At 49.8% G+C, this 16404-nt stretch overlaps 1 protein-coding gene across 7 annotated transcripts in view; it reads right to left on the bottom strand.

Moving 5' to 3' along the window:
• Nucleotides 1-8937: 8937 nt before the first annotated feature.
• Nucleotides 8938-16404, bottom strand: part of LOC134342389 (tau-tubulin kinase 1-like) — an 86488-nt gene continuing 79021 nt past the window's right edge. For all 7 annotated transcript variants that reach the window (XM_063040451.1, XM_063040447.1, XM_063040448.1 and 4 more), the window contains 2 exons: nt 11862-12200; nt 8938-11182 (listed from right to left, as the gene is read on the bottom strand). In XM_063040451.1, coding sequence (XP_062896521.1) covers nt 11140-11182; nt 11862-12200 — 382 coding nt within the window. In that variant the 3' untranslated portion in view covers nt 8938-11139. The remainder of the gene's footprint in view (nt 11183-11861; nt 12201-16404) is intronic.

Below are 16404 nucleotides of genomic sequence, written 5' to 3'. Positions count from 1 at the left end.
TGTCTGACTGCAGTCTGCATTCCTGTCTCCCTGCCCATCTCTCATTCCTGTTCCTGTCTTTCTGCTCATTTCTCAAAGCTGTTCCTATCTCCTCACCCAACTGCCCTGACCATTTCATCTTCTCACCCATCTGCTCTCTGTTCTGTCCTCCCATCTCCGTTCCAGCTCCCTGCCCTTCTGGAGTCCCAATGCTCACTTTCCTGCCCATCTTCTCACCCGTCTCTCCATCTGTCTCCTGTCCCTGATTCTGTCTCCTATTCCGGATCCTGCCTCCCCATCTGTCTCCTGTCCCCGATCCCTTCTCCATGTCTATCTCATATCCCTGAACCTATTTCCCCATCTGTTGCTATCCCTGATCCTGTCTCCCCATCCATCTCGTCTCTGATCCTGTCTCCCCACCCATCTTATAGCCCTGACCCCATCTCCCCACCCATCTCCTGTCTCTGATCCTGTGTCCCTACCTATCCATGGTCTACAGCCCAGCCCTTTCCCTGGTGCCCTCCCTCCCACCCCAGCCCCCTTACCTAGAGTGATGGAGGTTGTGGAGATGGCTGTCAGTCCCATCCCACACAGGAGCCTGGAGATGCTGAACATGGCAAATGCGACAGAGAAGGACGCAATGATGCCAAAGATGGCTGTCATTAGGCAGCCCAGAAGCAGAACATACCGACGGCCACACCTGGGGTAAGGACACAGCTCGGGTCATGCTCAGCTTCCAACCTTGACCCCTAACCACAACCCATCCCTCGATCCCAACTCACATCTGGAGCAAGGACACAGCCTGGGTCACACTCAGCCTTGATCCACACTCTGACCTGACCACCAAATCCAAGTTATTCACAGTCACTTGGCTGTTTGGTTTGGGAACTTGCTCGGACAAAGAAGACAGAAGACAGTGGTTGATGGGGCTTGTTCTGATTGGAGGTCCATGACTGTTGGTATTCTGCAGGGGTACATACTGGGACCTCACCTCTGCTGTCTGGGATATACTGTAGGTGAATGACTTGGATGAAAACATGGGTTGGTGGGTTAGCAAATTTGCAGACAATACGAAGAGTGGTGATGGTGTGGACAGTGTAGAAGGTTCCCAAAGAATACAAGCAAGATATAGATTAGTTGCAGGTATAGACTGAGAAATGGGAGATGGAATTTAATCCTGTCAAGTGTGAGGTGTTGCAGTTTGGGAGATCAATCGTAAAGGAATATTACAGTTAATGACAGGATGCTTAACAGTGTTGATGAAGAGAGGGTCTTTGGGTTCAAGTCCACAGCTGCCAGAAAGTGGCTACACAGATTGATAGACTGGAAAAGGAGGCAGATGCTATAGTTGCTTTCATGGTTGAGGCATTGAGTATGACTAAAGAAATCACACAGCTTCAGTTCAGTTGCACTTGGAGTATTGTCTGCATTTCTGGTCATTCCATTACATTGGATGTGCAGACTATGGAGAGGATGTAGAAAAGCAACACACACAAAGTGCTGGAGGAACTCGGCAGGCGAGGCAGCATCTATGGAAAAGAGTAAACAGTCAACGGTTTGCGCCGAGACCCTTCGTCAGGGTGCAGCAAAGGTTCACCAGGATGCTGCCTGGATGAGAGGGAGATGCTGGAAGGAGTGGCTGGAGAAACTTGGGTTTTCTCTGGTGCGGCAGAGAATGAGGGGAGACCTGATAGGTTTATGCATAGACAGACAGCATCCTTTTCTCATGGATGAAATGTTAAATACCAGAGGTAAACACAAGATGATGGGGTAAGTTTAAAGGAGATCATTTACACAGGGAATGGTGGGTGCCTGGAATGGGACTCCATCATGAACCCTCTCTAGTTTGTGCTGTAACCCCATCCCACCCCCCCCCACCATTCTCCTCTCCCCTTCCACTGGTCCTACACTGCCGATATTCCCCATCCCCCCACTGATCCCCTCCATACCTGTCAGAGAGGTATCCAAAAAGTGGTCCTCCCAACATGACGCCCAAGAAGAAGAAGGTTCCAGCAGCCTGGTTCAGTTGCCGCCGCTCACACACCAGGTCCCACTGTGGGAATACACAGGCCGTGGGACATCCATCACCGAGCTCCCTCCCACTTCACCCCTCTATTCCCTTTCATCCATCCCCCCCCCAGCACCATCACCAGCAACCCTCCCTCATCCCAGTCACCTCAACCCCCACTCCATCCACGTCACCCCTTCACCTTACTCACTGGCCCCTTACCCCCACATGCCCTCAAACCTCAGTACCCCTCACTCCAATCCTACCCCCCACCCCCTCACCTCATGCACCCACCTCTCCCTCACTTTCTCTCAACCCTCACATCCCTGGGTTGAGGGGTCAGGGGGTGAGTGAGTGGTAGGGTGGTGAGAAAGAGGGGTGTTGATGGGGTGGGATGTGTTTGTGTGTCAGGGTTAGGTCAAGGTGGGTGTGGGGTTGCATCAGGCTGGGATTCTAGTGGAGCTGGGATGGGATGGAATTGGACTGGCAAAGGGGATGGCTTTAGCTTTGGGTCAGGTACAGTGCAGAGGTGGCAGATGTCACACATCATACAGCATGGATTCAGACTCTTCAGCCCAACCAGTCCATGCCAATCAAAATGACCATCTTAGTCCAATTTGCCTGCATTTGGTTCACATCATAAACCTGTCCTATCCATGTACCTGTCCAAATTCCTTATAAATGTATTTGCCTCAACCGCTTGCTCTGGTCTCCCATTCCATTAACGGACCACTCTCCGGGTGAAAACGTTCCCTCAACTCAATCCCAGTCCCCAGAGCCCAGACACAACTCCATTCTCCAGAAAGCACTCCCAGTTCCCCTAACCTGGGCGTTGCTGAGACAGAGGGAGGCTGTGCAACCTGCTGGGGAGAGAGATTAACTTTATTTGTCACATGTACATCAATGCATTGACATAATTGTTTACATCAATGACCATCATAGTCCAAATAAGTACTGGGTAGTCTGCAAGTGTTGACATGTTTCCAGCGCCAACAACTTACTAACCCTAACTCTAACATTTTGGGAACGTGGGAGGAAACCGGAGCACCTGGAGGAAACTCATGTGGTCATGGGGAGAGCATACAAACTTCTTACAGACAGCAGTGGGAATTGAACCACGATTGCCGCTTGCTGGCACTGTAATAGAATTACTCTAACCTCTATGCTACCGTACTGTAGAAGTAGTGATGCTCCAGCAAACGTTCCAAGGCTGCAGTCCCAGCCTGTCCTGGGGTGAACCCAGTGTTGTTGGTGGGTGCCCCAGTGAATCCCATCTCCTGTTGTGCTTTAAAGGAGCTTTTTAGGTACTGTCCTTTATTTCTTTAGACCCTAACACTGCCTGTTCCGAGTCAGTCTCTCCCAACCAAATTCCCCCAGCACCACTGACTTTCTCCTGCTCCATCAATTCTTCTGCTTCAGTTTGAGACATGGTTTCACACTGAACCAGATCACATTGAAGGCTGCTGGAAGCCTCCATTGTGTGATCAACGTGCCCCAGGGACCCCAGTTGAACTGAATCATCCATCAACTGTCAGACTGCACATGACAGGACCCATCCCAATTTGGCCTGGAATGGCTTGTGCCGTCTACTTCACATTCCCTGTGTCCAGTCTGCATGGGTAAAAGTCTCCCAGGTCAGTGTAACCCCACCACACTCACCCCTGATCTCCTAACTTACAGCCACCATTGTCTACTCCACTGACCTCTGCCCTTCACCCTTCCCAAGTTCCACCCAAACTGTCCATGGTGGCCGTCTGGTTGCCAGTCATTTTAATTCCCCCCAGTTCCCACACTGACATGTCCTCAGCCTCCTTCACTGCCGGAGTGAAACTAAACACAAACTAAAGGAACAGCCTCTCATATTCTGCTTGGATAGTCATCTTCAATAGGACCCCACCACCAAACACATTTTTACCTCCCCCCAACTCCACTTTCCACAGACAACACACATCAAAGTTGCTGGTGAACGCAGCAGGCCAAGCAGCATCTATAGGAAGAGGCGCAGTCGACGTTTCAGGCCGAGACCCTTCGTCAGGACTAACTGAAGGAAGTCCTGACGAAGGGTCTCGGCCTGAAACGTCGACTGCGCCTCTTCCTATAGATGCTGCTTGGCCTGCTGCGTTCACCAGCAACTTTGATGTATGTTGCTTGAATTTCCAGCATCTGCAGAATTCCTGTTGTTTCCACTTTCCACAGAGATTGCTACCTGCGTCCATTCATCCCTCCCCACTGATCGCCCTCCTGCAACATATCCCTGCATGCTACACCTGCCCATTCACCTCCAATTACATCCCCAAACAGTTTTCCTGCTGGACAACCATTTTAATCCCTACCTTCATTTCTGTTCTGACATGTCCGTATGGCCTCCTCTTCTGCCATAATGAGACCATTCTCAGGTTGGATAAGGCCACTCTCAGATTGGAGGAGCAACGCCTCATATTCTGTCTAGGTAGCCTCCAACCTGATGGCATGAACATTGATTCCTCCAACTGTTGGTAATTGATTCCAACCCTCTTCCCTTTTTTTCTATTCCCACTCTGACCTCTTACTCCTCCTCACCTATCACCTCCCCTGATGCCCCCTCCTTCCCTTTCTCCCATATCCATTCTCCTCTCCTATTTGAGTCCTTCTTCTTCTGTCCCTTGTCTTTTCCACCTATCACCTCCCAGCTTCTTACTTCATTACTCCCCACCCCACCCATCTGGCTTCACCTGTTACCTTCCCCTCCCCCTATCTGGCATCTTCCTCTGAAGGACCTCAGCCCTAAACATCAACTGTTTATTCATTCCCATAGATGCCACCTGACCTGCTGAGTTCTTCCAGCACTTTTTGTGTTAGTCTACAATTTACTGTCATGAACAATACTTCATTTTTTGTTTCAAGTAACCTGCTCCCCCTTCCTGGCTTTTCTCTCCCCTTCTGAACTACCCAGATTCTCCAGATGCTGCCTAACCTGTTAAGTTCCTTCAGATGTTTGTGTGTTGTTCCAGATTCCAGCTTCTGGAGTTTCTTGTGTCTCCAGTAAAACTGCTTTAAATTCTGTGTCATAATCTCATAAATTTAGAGAGATTTAGTATGTTATTGAATACTCTGAGAAACTCAGAGTACTCAGCATCCTGGTGAACCTCTTCTCACCCTCTCCATAGCCTTCCCACTGCCACCCCACTAGCCTCCACGTCCAGCACATAATTCTTCGTAACTTCCGCCATCTCCCATGGTATCCACCACCAAGCACACCTTTCTCTCCTCCACCCAACTTACTGTTTCCCGCAGGGATCACTCCCTAATCCACTCGTCCCTCACCATTGATCTCCCTCCTGTTACTTATCCTTGCAAGCAGAACAAATACCACACCTGACCCTACATCTTCTCCCTCACTACCATTCAAGGACCCAAGAAGTCCTTCTAGGTGAGGCAACACTTCACCGGTGAGTCTGTTGGGGTCATATACTGTGTCCGGTGCTCCCAGTGTGATCTCCTGTATCTCGGTGAGATCCAACGTAGATCAGGAGACTGCTTCACTAAGCACTTATGCTCCATCCACCAGAGAAAAAAAAACAGGATCTCCCAGTAGCCACCCATTTCATTTTTACTTCTCATTCCCATTCTGACATGTCAGTCCATGACCTCCTCTGCTGTCACGATGAAGCCACACTCAGGATGGAGGAGCAACACCCTATATTGTGTCTGAACATTCTCCAGCCTGATAGCATAAACATCAATTACTTGAACTTCCATTAATTGTCCTGCCCCTTCACCATTCCTGTTTCCCTCTCTCACCTTATCTCCTTACCTGCCCATCAACTCCCTCTGGTGCTCCTCCTCCTTTCCTTTCTTCCATGGATTTCTATCCTCTTCTATCAGATTCCCCCTTCTCCAGTTCTTTTTCTCTTTCACCAATCAACTTCCTAGTTCTTTGCTTCACCCTTCCCCCTCTCCTGGTTTCACCTATTACCTACCATCTTGTACTTCTTCCTCCTCTCTCCCCCACCTTTTTGCTCTGACCTCCTCTGTCTATCCAGTCCTGATGAAGAGTCTTGGCCTGAAACATCGACTGTTTACTCTTTCCCATAGATGCTGCCTGGCCTGCTGAGTTCCTCCAGCATTTTGTGTCCGTTGCTTTGATTTCCAGCATCTGCAGATTTTCTCATTTGTGAAATCCTGCTGTATCCTTTGAAATCTTCTATTCACTACATCACCAATCATTGTATCATCTGCAAACTTACTAACCCACCTATCAATGTTTTCATCATGTAGCATCCCTGTGGGACACCTAGTCATGGATGTTCAGCCAGAATAAGTGTTATCGACCACTATCCTCTGTCTTCTATGGGCAAACTAATTCCAGATAAAAATGGCCAAGTCACCATGGATCCCACATATTAAGACATGACCTGCTCCATACAAAGTCATGTTGATGGTCCTAAATTAGGCCATGATTCTTCAAATGCTTGTAAATCCTATCCCTAAGAATCCTTTCCAATAGCTTCCCTACCAATGACATGAAACTCACCAGTTTAGAATTACCAGGATTATCCCTATTTTCCTTCTTGAATAGTGGAACGCCATTATTGAAGATGTTGGACAAGGCCCAAGCAAACTTATCTCGTCTCTCTCAATAACTTTACACACCTTAGGGACATCCATCCTAACATTCTTTAAGAGACACAACACAACCTTTGCCTTTATTTTAGAATTCCCTAGGGGTGGTGAACCTATGGCATGTGTGTCCAAGATTACAATAGGCATGTAGTGCCACCCTTAGATTCTTTAAATTCCACCTGTAATAAAAGAAACTACCAAATGAAGCGGTGAATGATTTTTACAGCCCGGGAGCAGTGGGATGTTTTCACAGGAAATATCTCACACTGGCTTGGTGCCATCTAGACAGTTGCAGGAACACCCGATGTTGGATGATACATTTTGAAATTCTTGAAGACCTGGTGTACACATCAGTATTTGGATAGTAAATGGTTACAATAACAATGCTATTTAGAAATTATCTTATTTTTCAACTGTCTCTTCAAAATATTAACAATTTTTGTATATGTTTTCTAAAATGCTTCATTTATTTCAATCTGTCTCTGTTATATTTTAATCAATAGAAACAATAAATACATGTAAGCAACAGGACTCACCCTTTTCCTTAAAAAAAAGTCCATAATTAATGTTACTAATTCGTTGATCAATAACTTCTGCAATAAATTTGTTGATCAATAACTTATGCAATAAATTTACCACTGCACATGAGATTTTTTTTAGATTATCACCAATTTTGGTCACACTTGAAAAGGTTCACCACCCCTACCCCAGAAATAAGCAAGGTCCATACTGATCTCATTATCCTCCGGTCCTTTTCCTTGCTAAACACTGACACAGAGTATTCAATTAACATCTCACTCCACCCTCCCCCTGCCTCCAAGCTCATGTTCCCTCCTTTATCCTTGAATTGTCCTGCCCCCTCCCTGGTAATTCTCTTGCTCTTTATGCGTGTATAAAATGCATTGGGATTCTCTCTCATCCTACTTGCAAAGTATTTTTCATGGCCCCTCTTAGCTCTGCTGACTGAGTTCTTTTCCAGCTTCTTTAGAATTCTCAAGCATTCGGTTTGAATTAACTTCCTAAACCTTACATATGCTTCCTTTTTCTACTACACTAGATTCACTACTTCTCTCAATATCTGAAGTTCCCTTACCTTGCCATCTTTGTCCTTCTTTCTTAACTGGAACATATTTGGTTTTTAAAAACCCTCCACATGTCAAATTGGTTGCATAGAATTCCAAAAGGTGGTGGGCCCAGCTAGTTCCATCACTACCATCAGGGAGGAGATACAGAAGTCTGAAGACCGAGCTTCTTTTCTTCTGCCTTTAAATTTCTCAATGGTCCATGAACTCATGAACACAATCTTGTTATTCCTTTTATTTGTGCTATCTATTTATTTTGGTAATTTATAATGTCTTTGCAAAACTAATTTCACATCATTGAAGTCAGCGGTAATAATTATGATTCTGATGTCTCGGGAAAGCAACATCAGCCAGTAAGGACCCATGTCATCAGGGCTAAGCCCTCCTCATTGCTGCCATCAGGCAGGAGGTACAGGAGCTTTTAGATCTACACCTCCAGGTTCAATAACAGAGCTTCTTCTCCACTGCCATTAGGATCTTGAACCAACCTGCACTCATGCCATTATGCTTTTCTTTCGTTTACTTTGTCATGAAAGTTTAATGTAATTTGTCTCAACTTGCTTGTGTTAATATGTTTGTAATATATTGTGCTGCTGCTGCTAAAAACTGATTTTCATGGCATTTGAACCCCAGGTGTTTTTTTTATGGCAACAAACTTGAACTTGATCTTGATAAGGTGGGTTCATGTCCCCCCACTGCCCTGACCTTCTCCAGTATTAGCAGCACAACATAATTTCCCCCAACCCTGTTGCCAGTCACACACCTCTTCCCCATCCTCATCTTTCCTCTCCTTCCCTTCCACTTCTCCCTCCCTATCTTCCCCTCACCCCTTTTCCTGCCTTCCTCACCTCTTCTTCCCCTCCCTCCCTCCCCGACCCCCCTCCCCTCCATACCTGAGTGGCGATAGTAGAAGTGAACTGGGATGTGTCATACTCCCAGCCGCTGGTACAGCCGATGGTGTTGGACAGGTTGTGCTGGCTGGCCGGGCTGGCCTCAAGCAGCTGGAGCTGGGGGCTGGGATACATGCGGCATGAACTGTAGGTGCCGTCAGACTCCAGAGGGGAGGTGGTACGCAGCCGCTGGGCCTGGCTCAGATTGGCCAGGCTGGGGTGGGGGGATCGACAGTGATGGGTAGGGACGGCCGATAGGAAGATATGCAGCAGTAAGTGCCAGGGCAGAGGCAGGCGGGCAGCCCACAGCAGCGCCAGCACCAACAGCTGGAATCTGCCAAAGCCTCCCAGCCCTTGTAAGATGCTATCCACATACATACTGGCGCACAGCAGCAGGGACACTGGGCTTGCAAGGACCCTGCACACCGCCTGACTCCAATAATCTGCCAATTATATGATTGGGGTGTGGTGAACAAAGCGGGTGTTCAGGAACACAGTCCTTCACTATCCAACTATTAACTAGACTGGGCTAGGCAGACCAGGGAACGTCCTCTCACAGAACCCACACTCACCAGAGCCCTGCACCAGCCTACAGTGACAGCAGGACTGACAAATTAATATGCAGCACATGATCCTGACATGCCAAAGCTTGGGAGGGGCGGTAAGGAGAGGGAGATGGGTGGGGGGGGGGAGTGGTGGGAGAGGAGAAGAGTGTGATGTGGGAGAAAGAGGGAGACGGAGGGACAGGAGCACAAGGAGGAGGGAGGAGGGGTGATATGAGTGGGAGAGTGAGAGTGAGCGAGAGACAGAGAGAGAGCAAGAGAGCGAGGGGGAGAGGGGCTGGCAGTTAGGATGAGGGATAAAGACGGCGAGAGGGTGAGAGCTAGGTAGAAGGAAAGGATGGGCGGAAGGAGAGTGAGGACAGTTGGAGGGGTGTATTGGAGGCCTGTGACCAGTGGTGTACCACAAGGATCAGTGGGGACCCTCACCGTTCCACTTGGATGTGAATGTTAACATGTGATTAGTAAGTTTGCAGATGGCACAAAAATAGTTATAGTCATAGTTGTACAGCATAGAAATAAGCCCTTTGGTCCACCAAGTCCATGCCAAGCTTTGGTCCATCTGCGCTAGTCCTATTAGGACAGTATCACTCTATGCAGTGATACTCAGGATGCATCTTAAATGCAGTGACTATACCTGATTCTAGCTCCCCCTCTGGCAGTGTGTTCCAGATAGCAGCCACTCTCTGTGTAAAAATTATCAGTCAGAATCCCTTTAAACTCCCTCCTCTCACCCTAAATCTGAGGCGCTTGATTTTCATATCCTTACTAAAAAGATTCTGATGATCTTCCCTATAAATGCCTCTCATTATTTTATCTATTTCTACCAGGTGACTCCTTCAGCCACCTTCACTTCAGGATAAACAAGCCCAGCCTATCCAATTTCTCCCTGTGACTACAGTCCTCTGTCCCAGGTGATCCTCCTCTGCACCATCTCCAGGGCAACCCCTTCCCTTCTATAATGTGGTGACCAGAACCGCGTGTGTATGTGCAGTGGGTCGTTGTCTCCCACTCCTTGCTGCGTTGTTTCTGCTGGATCGTGCTTCTCTCTTTCTGTGTCCAAGCCACCCAGTCAGGGCTGCAGGATGTCCCATGGCCTCTGTCTTCCCAGCTGCTCAGAACTAAAGGAGTCATCGCATTCACACAGGGATACCCTGGAGTGCTGGAGTATGGATCGATGAGATCAGGCTCCTGGATTCAAGGTGTAGTCGCAAACATTGGAACAGTGGGCTGATGTGACAGGGCAGTGAGCTCCTGCTCCCAGGGAGCTGGTCAGGAGCATCCACACCTCCCGAACCCCACCCGCCACCAGCTCTACCCCAGGTCATCAACCCTACCCTCCACCCCCCCACCGCCAGGGTCACTGGGCCAACCCTCTGACCCTCCAAGTCAAACCCAAACCCTGCAGGGTCACCAGACTGACCCCTGACTCCTTAAGTTCACCAGGTTGCCCCCAAACACCCCAGGTCACCACCACAGGGTCAGTGGGCTGACCCCTGACCCTGGCCTAGTCCCGCCTTGGGTGACGTTCTTCCCTTCAACTGGGTTTGTGAGTGATGACTTCCTTGTAGATTCACGTCAGTTTTAGGTGTCTCAGCGCTGCATCATGACCGACAGGAGGCTAGGTCCAACCACAGAGAGGAGCAAGCAATCAGGGTGTTTAATTAAAGTTCAGTGCCGGTGACAGGTGATGCCAATGGCCTGGGCCAAGCCAGAATGCCTGCCACTCACACCCATTGTGCCAGGGCAGGGACAAGAGCAGCCGGTGCTGGGAGGAGTCCATCGGATGCTCCTGGTGAGGCGCAGAGGGCTGTGCTGCAGAAATCGAACGCATGCCATCGGTCGGAGCTGGGAATACAGGTGCCATGCAGCATACATCACCCCCCATATCTTACAATATAACTGCAAATGTGTAAACGTTAAGGTAACTGCTTTGTAGAAGCCGTTAAATATTCTGGTGGAGTTCCTGGAACCCTGCTTGTACCAGCCGTCCTTCACCAATCCAGGGCGTAGAGGCTTCAAGGGCAGAAGATTTGCCGCTCGGCCGAACTGGTCACTGAGCTGGGGACACAAGAGGGGGTGTTAGATGGGATAACGCAGACCGGATCACCGCAGGCACCTGATCTCACACGTTCTCCGCACGGGTCAAATGTAGGAGGGAAGTTTACAATAAATGACCAGACCATTGATGTACAGGAAATGGAGAGCAGGAGCATATTCCCTAATAGTAGCAATGTACACATGGGATGGTAAGGCAACATACGGCATGCTTGCTTTCATCAGTTAGAGCCTCGTGTATAGAGTCAGGAAGTCATGTTGCATCTACACAGTCTAGGAGGGACATGGAGGCTTTGGAGAGAGCGTGAAGAAGTTCACCAGGGTTGTCTCGATTTGAGGATAGGAGCCATATGGAGAGGACAAACAAACTTGGACTGCAAGGAAATATTTTTATGCAGAGAAGGTGGGTGCCTGGAGTGGGCTGTGGGTGGGTGCTGGTGGAAGCAGGTATGATAGTGATGATCAAGAGGCTGTTAAACACATGAACATACAGGGAATGAGGGAGATGGACCACGCGTAGGTCAGTGTGCAGTCTAATTTGGTGTCATGGTTGCCGCAGAGCTGGTGGGCCAAAGGGCCCATTCTTGTGGAGTAATGTGGCACGTTCCCTATTGTGTGACGATGAAAGAATCAGTGCACCACCCCAAGCAGTGTTCTGAGCCCAACCCCACCACCCCAGTACCTGGCTGCCCGCTGCCTGGCTCTGCTGACCACGCACTGGGCCCTGGCCTTGGAGGAGTGGGCTGGTGGACTGAGCTGTGGCCTGGGACCAGCCCCAGACAAGGGTGTGTGCTGCCTCCGGCTCTCCAAGGTTGCCCTCCTGACCCGGCACGGTGACGGGCTGTCTGTCCTCGACTGGGGGCGCATCCTGGCTGAGGCGCTGAGACTGCGGGAGGGGAGGGCTGGACTCTCGGAACAGCGCAACGTCCCTCCCTGGGAGCAAGGACTGCCTGCTGCCGATATGGCCGCCTTCACAGCATCCTCAGTGGGAGAGGCAGGAACCAGGGCAGGGAAGCTGGTCCTGTGGGAAAGCACAGAGAAAGGAAGTCAGGGAGAAGGCGGGGACAATAGAAATGGGGAGAGGGGTTTAGGGGCTGGAGGGGGTTACAGGGACAGGAAGGAGTGTAGGGGTAGGTGTGAGTTAGAGGGACGGGGAGGGGTTTAGGGGGTTACAGGGACAGGAAGGGGTGTAGGGGTAGGAGGGAGTTAGAGGGACGGGAAGGGGTTTAGAGGCTGGAGGGGTTACAGGGACAGGAAGAAGGGTAGGGGTAGGTGGGAGTTAGAGGGATGGGGAGGGGCGTTAAGCATCATGCTCTGAGCTGTTACAGAAACCAGTTAGTTGAATTTTCACACTGTAACTGATGACCTGTCTGTACAGTGCCGCACAACTGTCCTCTTAGTTCTGACTGAGTCTCAATTCAAAACGGACAATTCCTTCCCCCACAGATGCTGCTCAACCAGCTGAGTTCCTCCAGCAGGCTGTTTGTTGCTCCAGATTCCAGTGTCTGCATTCTCTGATGTTTGTGTTTATCCCAAATGTGAGCTGATTCTTGAGGATGACACAGAAAAAAATCCCTCAGCCATGCAGATTAAACTTTAAAAACAAAAGGTATTCCCTGCTCACTCATAGTTTACAGAACTACTGGTCAGTCACAATGCCTGGTGCAGGACACCAGGCTCTGATGCACACTTGGGGAAGCTGATGGTGTAAATATTATCCCCTCACTAGTCACGACTGTCCCTCTATGTTCACAGACATTCCCTGTCCCTTCACTGGTCGCTACTGACCCTCTATGTTCACAGACATTCCCTGTCCCCTCACTGGTCACTACTGTCCCTCTATGTTCACAGACATTCCCTGTCCCTTCACTGGTCACGACTGTCCCTCTATGTTGACAGACATTCGCTGTCCCCTCACTGGTCACGACCGTCCCTCTATGTTCACAGACATTCCCTGTCCCTTCACTGGTCACTACTGTCCCTCTATGTTCACAGACATTCCCTGTCCCCTCACTGGTCACTACTGTCCCTCTATGTTCACAGACATTCCCTGTCCCTTCACTGGTCATGACTGTCCCTCTATGTTCACAGACATTCCCTGTCCCTTCACTGGTTACGACTGTCCCCCTATGTTCACAGACATTCCCTGTCCCCTCACTGGTCACGACTGTCCCTCTATGTTCAATGGCATTCCCTGTCCCTTCACTGGTCACTACTGTCCCCCTATGTTCACAGACATTCTCTGTCCCCTCACTGGTCACTACTGTCCCTCTATGTTCACAGACATTCCCTGTCCCCTCACTGGTCACTACTGTCCCTCTATGTTCAATGGCATTCCCTGATCCCTCACTGGTCACGACTGTCCCTCTATGTTCAATGGCATTCCCTGTCCCTTCACTGGTCACTACTGTCCCTCTATGTTCACAGACATTCCCTGTCCCCTCACTGGTCACGACTGTCCCTCTATGTTCACAGACATGCCCTGTCCCTTCACTGGTCACGACTGTCCCTCTATGTTCATAGACATTCCCTGTCCCTTCACTGGTTATGACTGTCCCCCGATGTTCACAGACATTCCCTGTCCCCTCACTGGTCACGACTGCCCCTCTATGTTCAATGGCATTCCCTGTCCCTTCACTGGTCACTACTGTCCCCCTATGTTCACAGACATTCTCTATCCCCTCACTGGTCACTACTGTCCCTCTATGTTCACAGACATTCCCTGTCCCCTCACTGGTCACGACTGCCCCTCTATGTTCAATGGCATTCCATGTCCCTTCACTGGTCACTACTGTCCCCCTATGTTCACAGACATTCTCTATCCCCTCACTGGTAACTACTGTCCCTCTATGTTCACAGACATTCCCTGTCCCTTCACTGGTCACTACTGTCCCTCTATGTTCACAGACATTCACTGTCCCCTCACTGGTTACTACTGTCCCTCTATGTTCACAGACATTCCCTGTCCCCTCACTGGTCACTACTGTCCCTCTATGTTCAATGGCATTCCCTGATCCCTCACTGGTCACGACTGTCCTTCTATGTTCACAGACATTCCCTGTCCGTTCACTGGTCACTACTGTCCCTCTATGTTCACAGACATTCCCTGTCCCTTCACTGGTCACGACTGTCCCTCTATGTTCACAGACATTCCCTGTCCCCTCACTGGTCACTACTGTCCCTCCATGTTCACACACATTCCCTGTCCCCTCACTGGTCACTACTGTCCCTCTATGTTCACAGATATTCCCTGTCCGCTCACTGGTCACGACTGCCCCTCTATGTTCAATGGCATTCCATGTCCCTTCACTGGTCACTACTGTCCCCCTATGTTCACAGACATTCTCTATCCCCTCACTGGTCACTACTGTCCCTCTATGTTCACAGACATTCCCTGTCCCCTCACTGGTCACTACTGTCCCTCTATGTTCAATGGCATTCCCTGATCCCTCACTGGTCACGACTGTCCCTCTATGTTCACAGACATTCCCTGTCCCTTCACTGGTCACTACTGTCCTGCTATGTTCAATGGCATTCCCTGTCCCTTCACTGGTCACTACTGTCCCTCTATGTTCACAGACATTCCCTGTCCCTTCACTGGTCACGACTGTCCCTCTATGTTCACAGACATTCCCTGTCCCCTCACTGGTCACTACTGTCCCTCCATGTTCACACACATTCCCTGTCCCCTCACTGGTCACTACTGTCCCTCTATGTTCACAGACATTCCCTGTCCCTTCACTGGTCATGACTGTCCCTCTATGTTCACAGACATTCCCTGTCCCTTCACTGGTTACGACTGTCCCCCTATGTTCACAGACATTCCCTGTCCCCTCACTGGTCACGACTGTCCCTCTATGTTCAATGGCATTCCCTGTCCCTTCACTGGTCACTACTGTCCCCCTATGTTCACAGACATTCCCTGTCCCCTCACTGGTCACTACTGTCCCTCTATGTTCAATGGCATTCCCTGATCCCTCACTGGTCACGACTGTCCCTCTATGTTCACAGACATTCCCTGTCCCCTCACTGGTCACTACTGTCCCTCTATGTTCACAGACATTCCCTGTCCCTTCACTGGTCATGACTGTCCCTCTATGTTCACAGACATTCCCTGTCCCCTCACTGGTCACGACTGTCCCTCTATGTTCACAGACATTCCCTGTCCCCTCACTGGTCGCTACTGTCCCTCTATGTTCACAGACATTTCCTGTCCCCTCACTGGTCGCTACTGTCCCTCTATGTTCACAGACATTCCCTGTCCCCTCACTGGTCACTACTGTCCCTCTATGTTCACAGACATTCCCTGTCCCTTCACTGGTCACGACTGTCCCTCTATGTTCACAGACATTCCCTGTCCCCTCACTGGTCACTACTGTCCCTCTATGTTCACAGACATTCCCTGTCCCCTCACTGGTCACTACTGTCCCTCTATGTTCACAGACATTCCCTGTCCCTTCACTAGTCATGACTGTCCCTCTATGTTCACAGACATTCCCTGTCCCCTCACTGGTCACTACTGTCCCTCTATGTTCAATTGCATTCCCTGTCCCTTCACTGGTCACTACTGTCCCCCTATGTTCACAGACATTCTCTGTCCCCTCACTGGTCACTACTGTCCCTCTATGTTCACAGACATTCCCTGTCCCCTCACTGGTTACTATTGTCCCTCTATGTTCACAGACATTCCCTGTCCCCTCACTGGTCACTACTGTCCCTCTATGTTCAATGGCATTCCCTGATCCCTCACTGGTCACGACTGTCCCTCTATGTTCACAGACATTCCCTGTCCCTTCACTGGTCACTACTCTCCCGCTATGTTCACAGACATTCCCTGTCCCCTCACTGGTCACGACTGTCCCTCTATGTTCACAGACATGCCCTGTCCCTTCACTGGTCACGACTGTCCCTCTATGTTCATAGACATTCCCTGTCCTTCACTGGTTACGACTGTCCCCCTATGTTCACAGACATTCCCTGTCCCCTCACTGGTCACGACTGCCCCTCTATGTTCAATGGCATTCCCTGTCCCTTCACTGGTCACTACTGTCCCCCTATGTTCACAGACATTCTCTATCCCCTCACGGGTCACTACTGTCCCTCTATGTTCACAGACATTCCCTGTCCCCTCACTGGTTACTACTGTCCCTCTATGTTCACAGACATACCCTGTCCCCTCACTGGTCACTACTGTCCCTCTATGTTCAATGGCATTCCCTGATCCC

Source organism: Mobula hypostoma, chromosome 2 (genome assembly GCF_963921235.1).
Source record: "Mobula hypostoma chromosome 2, sMobHyp1.1, whole genome shotgun sequence".
In the NCBI taxonomy this organism is placed as follows: Eukaryota; Metazoa; Chordata; class Chondrichthyes; order Myliobatiformes; family Myliobatidae; genus Mobula; species Mobula hypostoma.
This window is presented reverse-complemented; position numbering and strand designations above follow the sequence as displayed.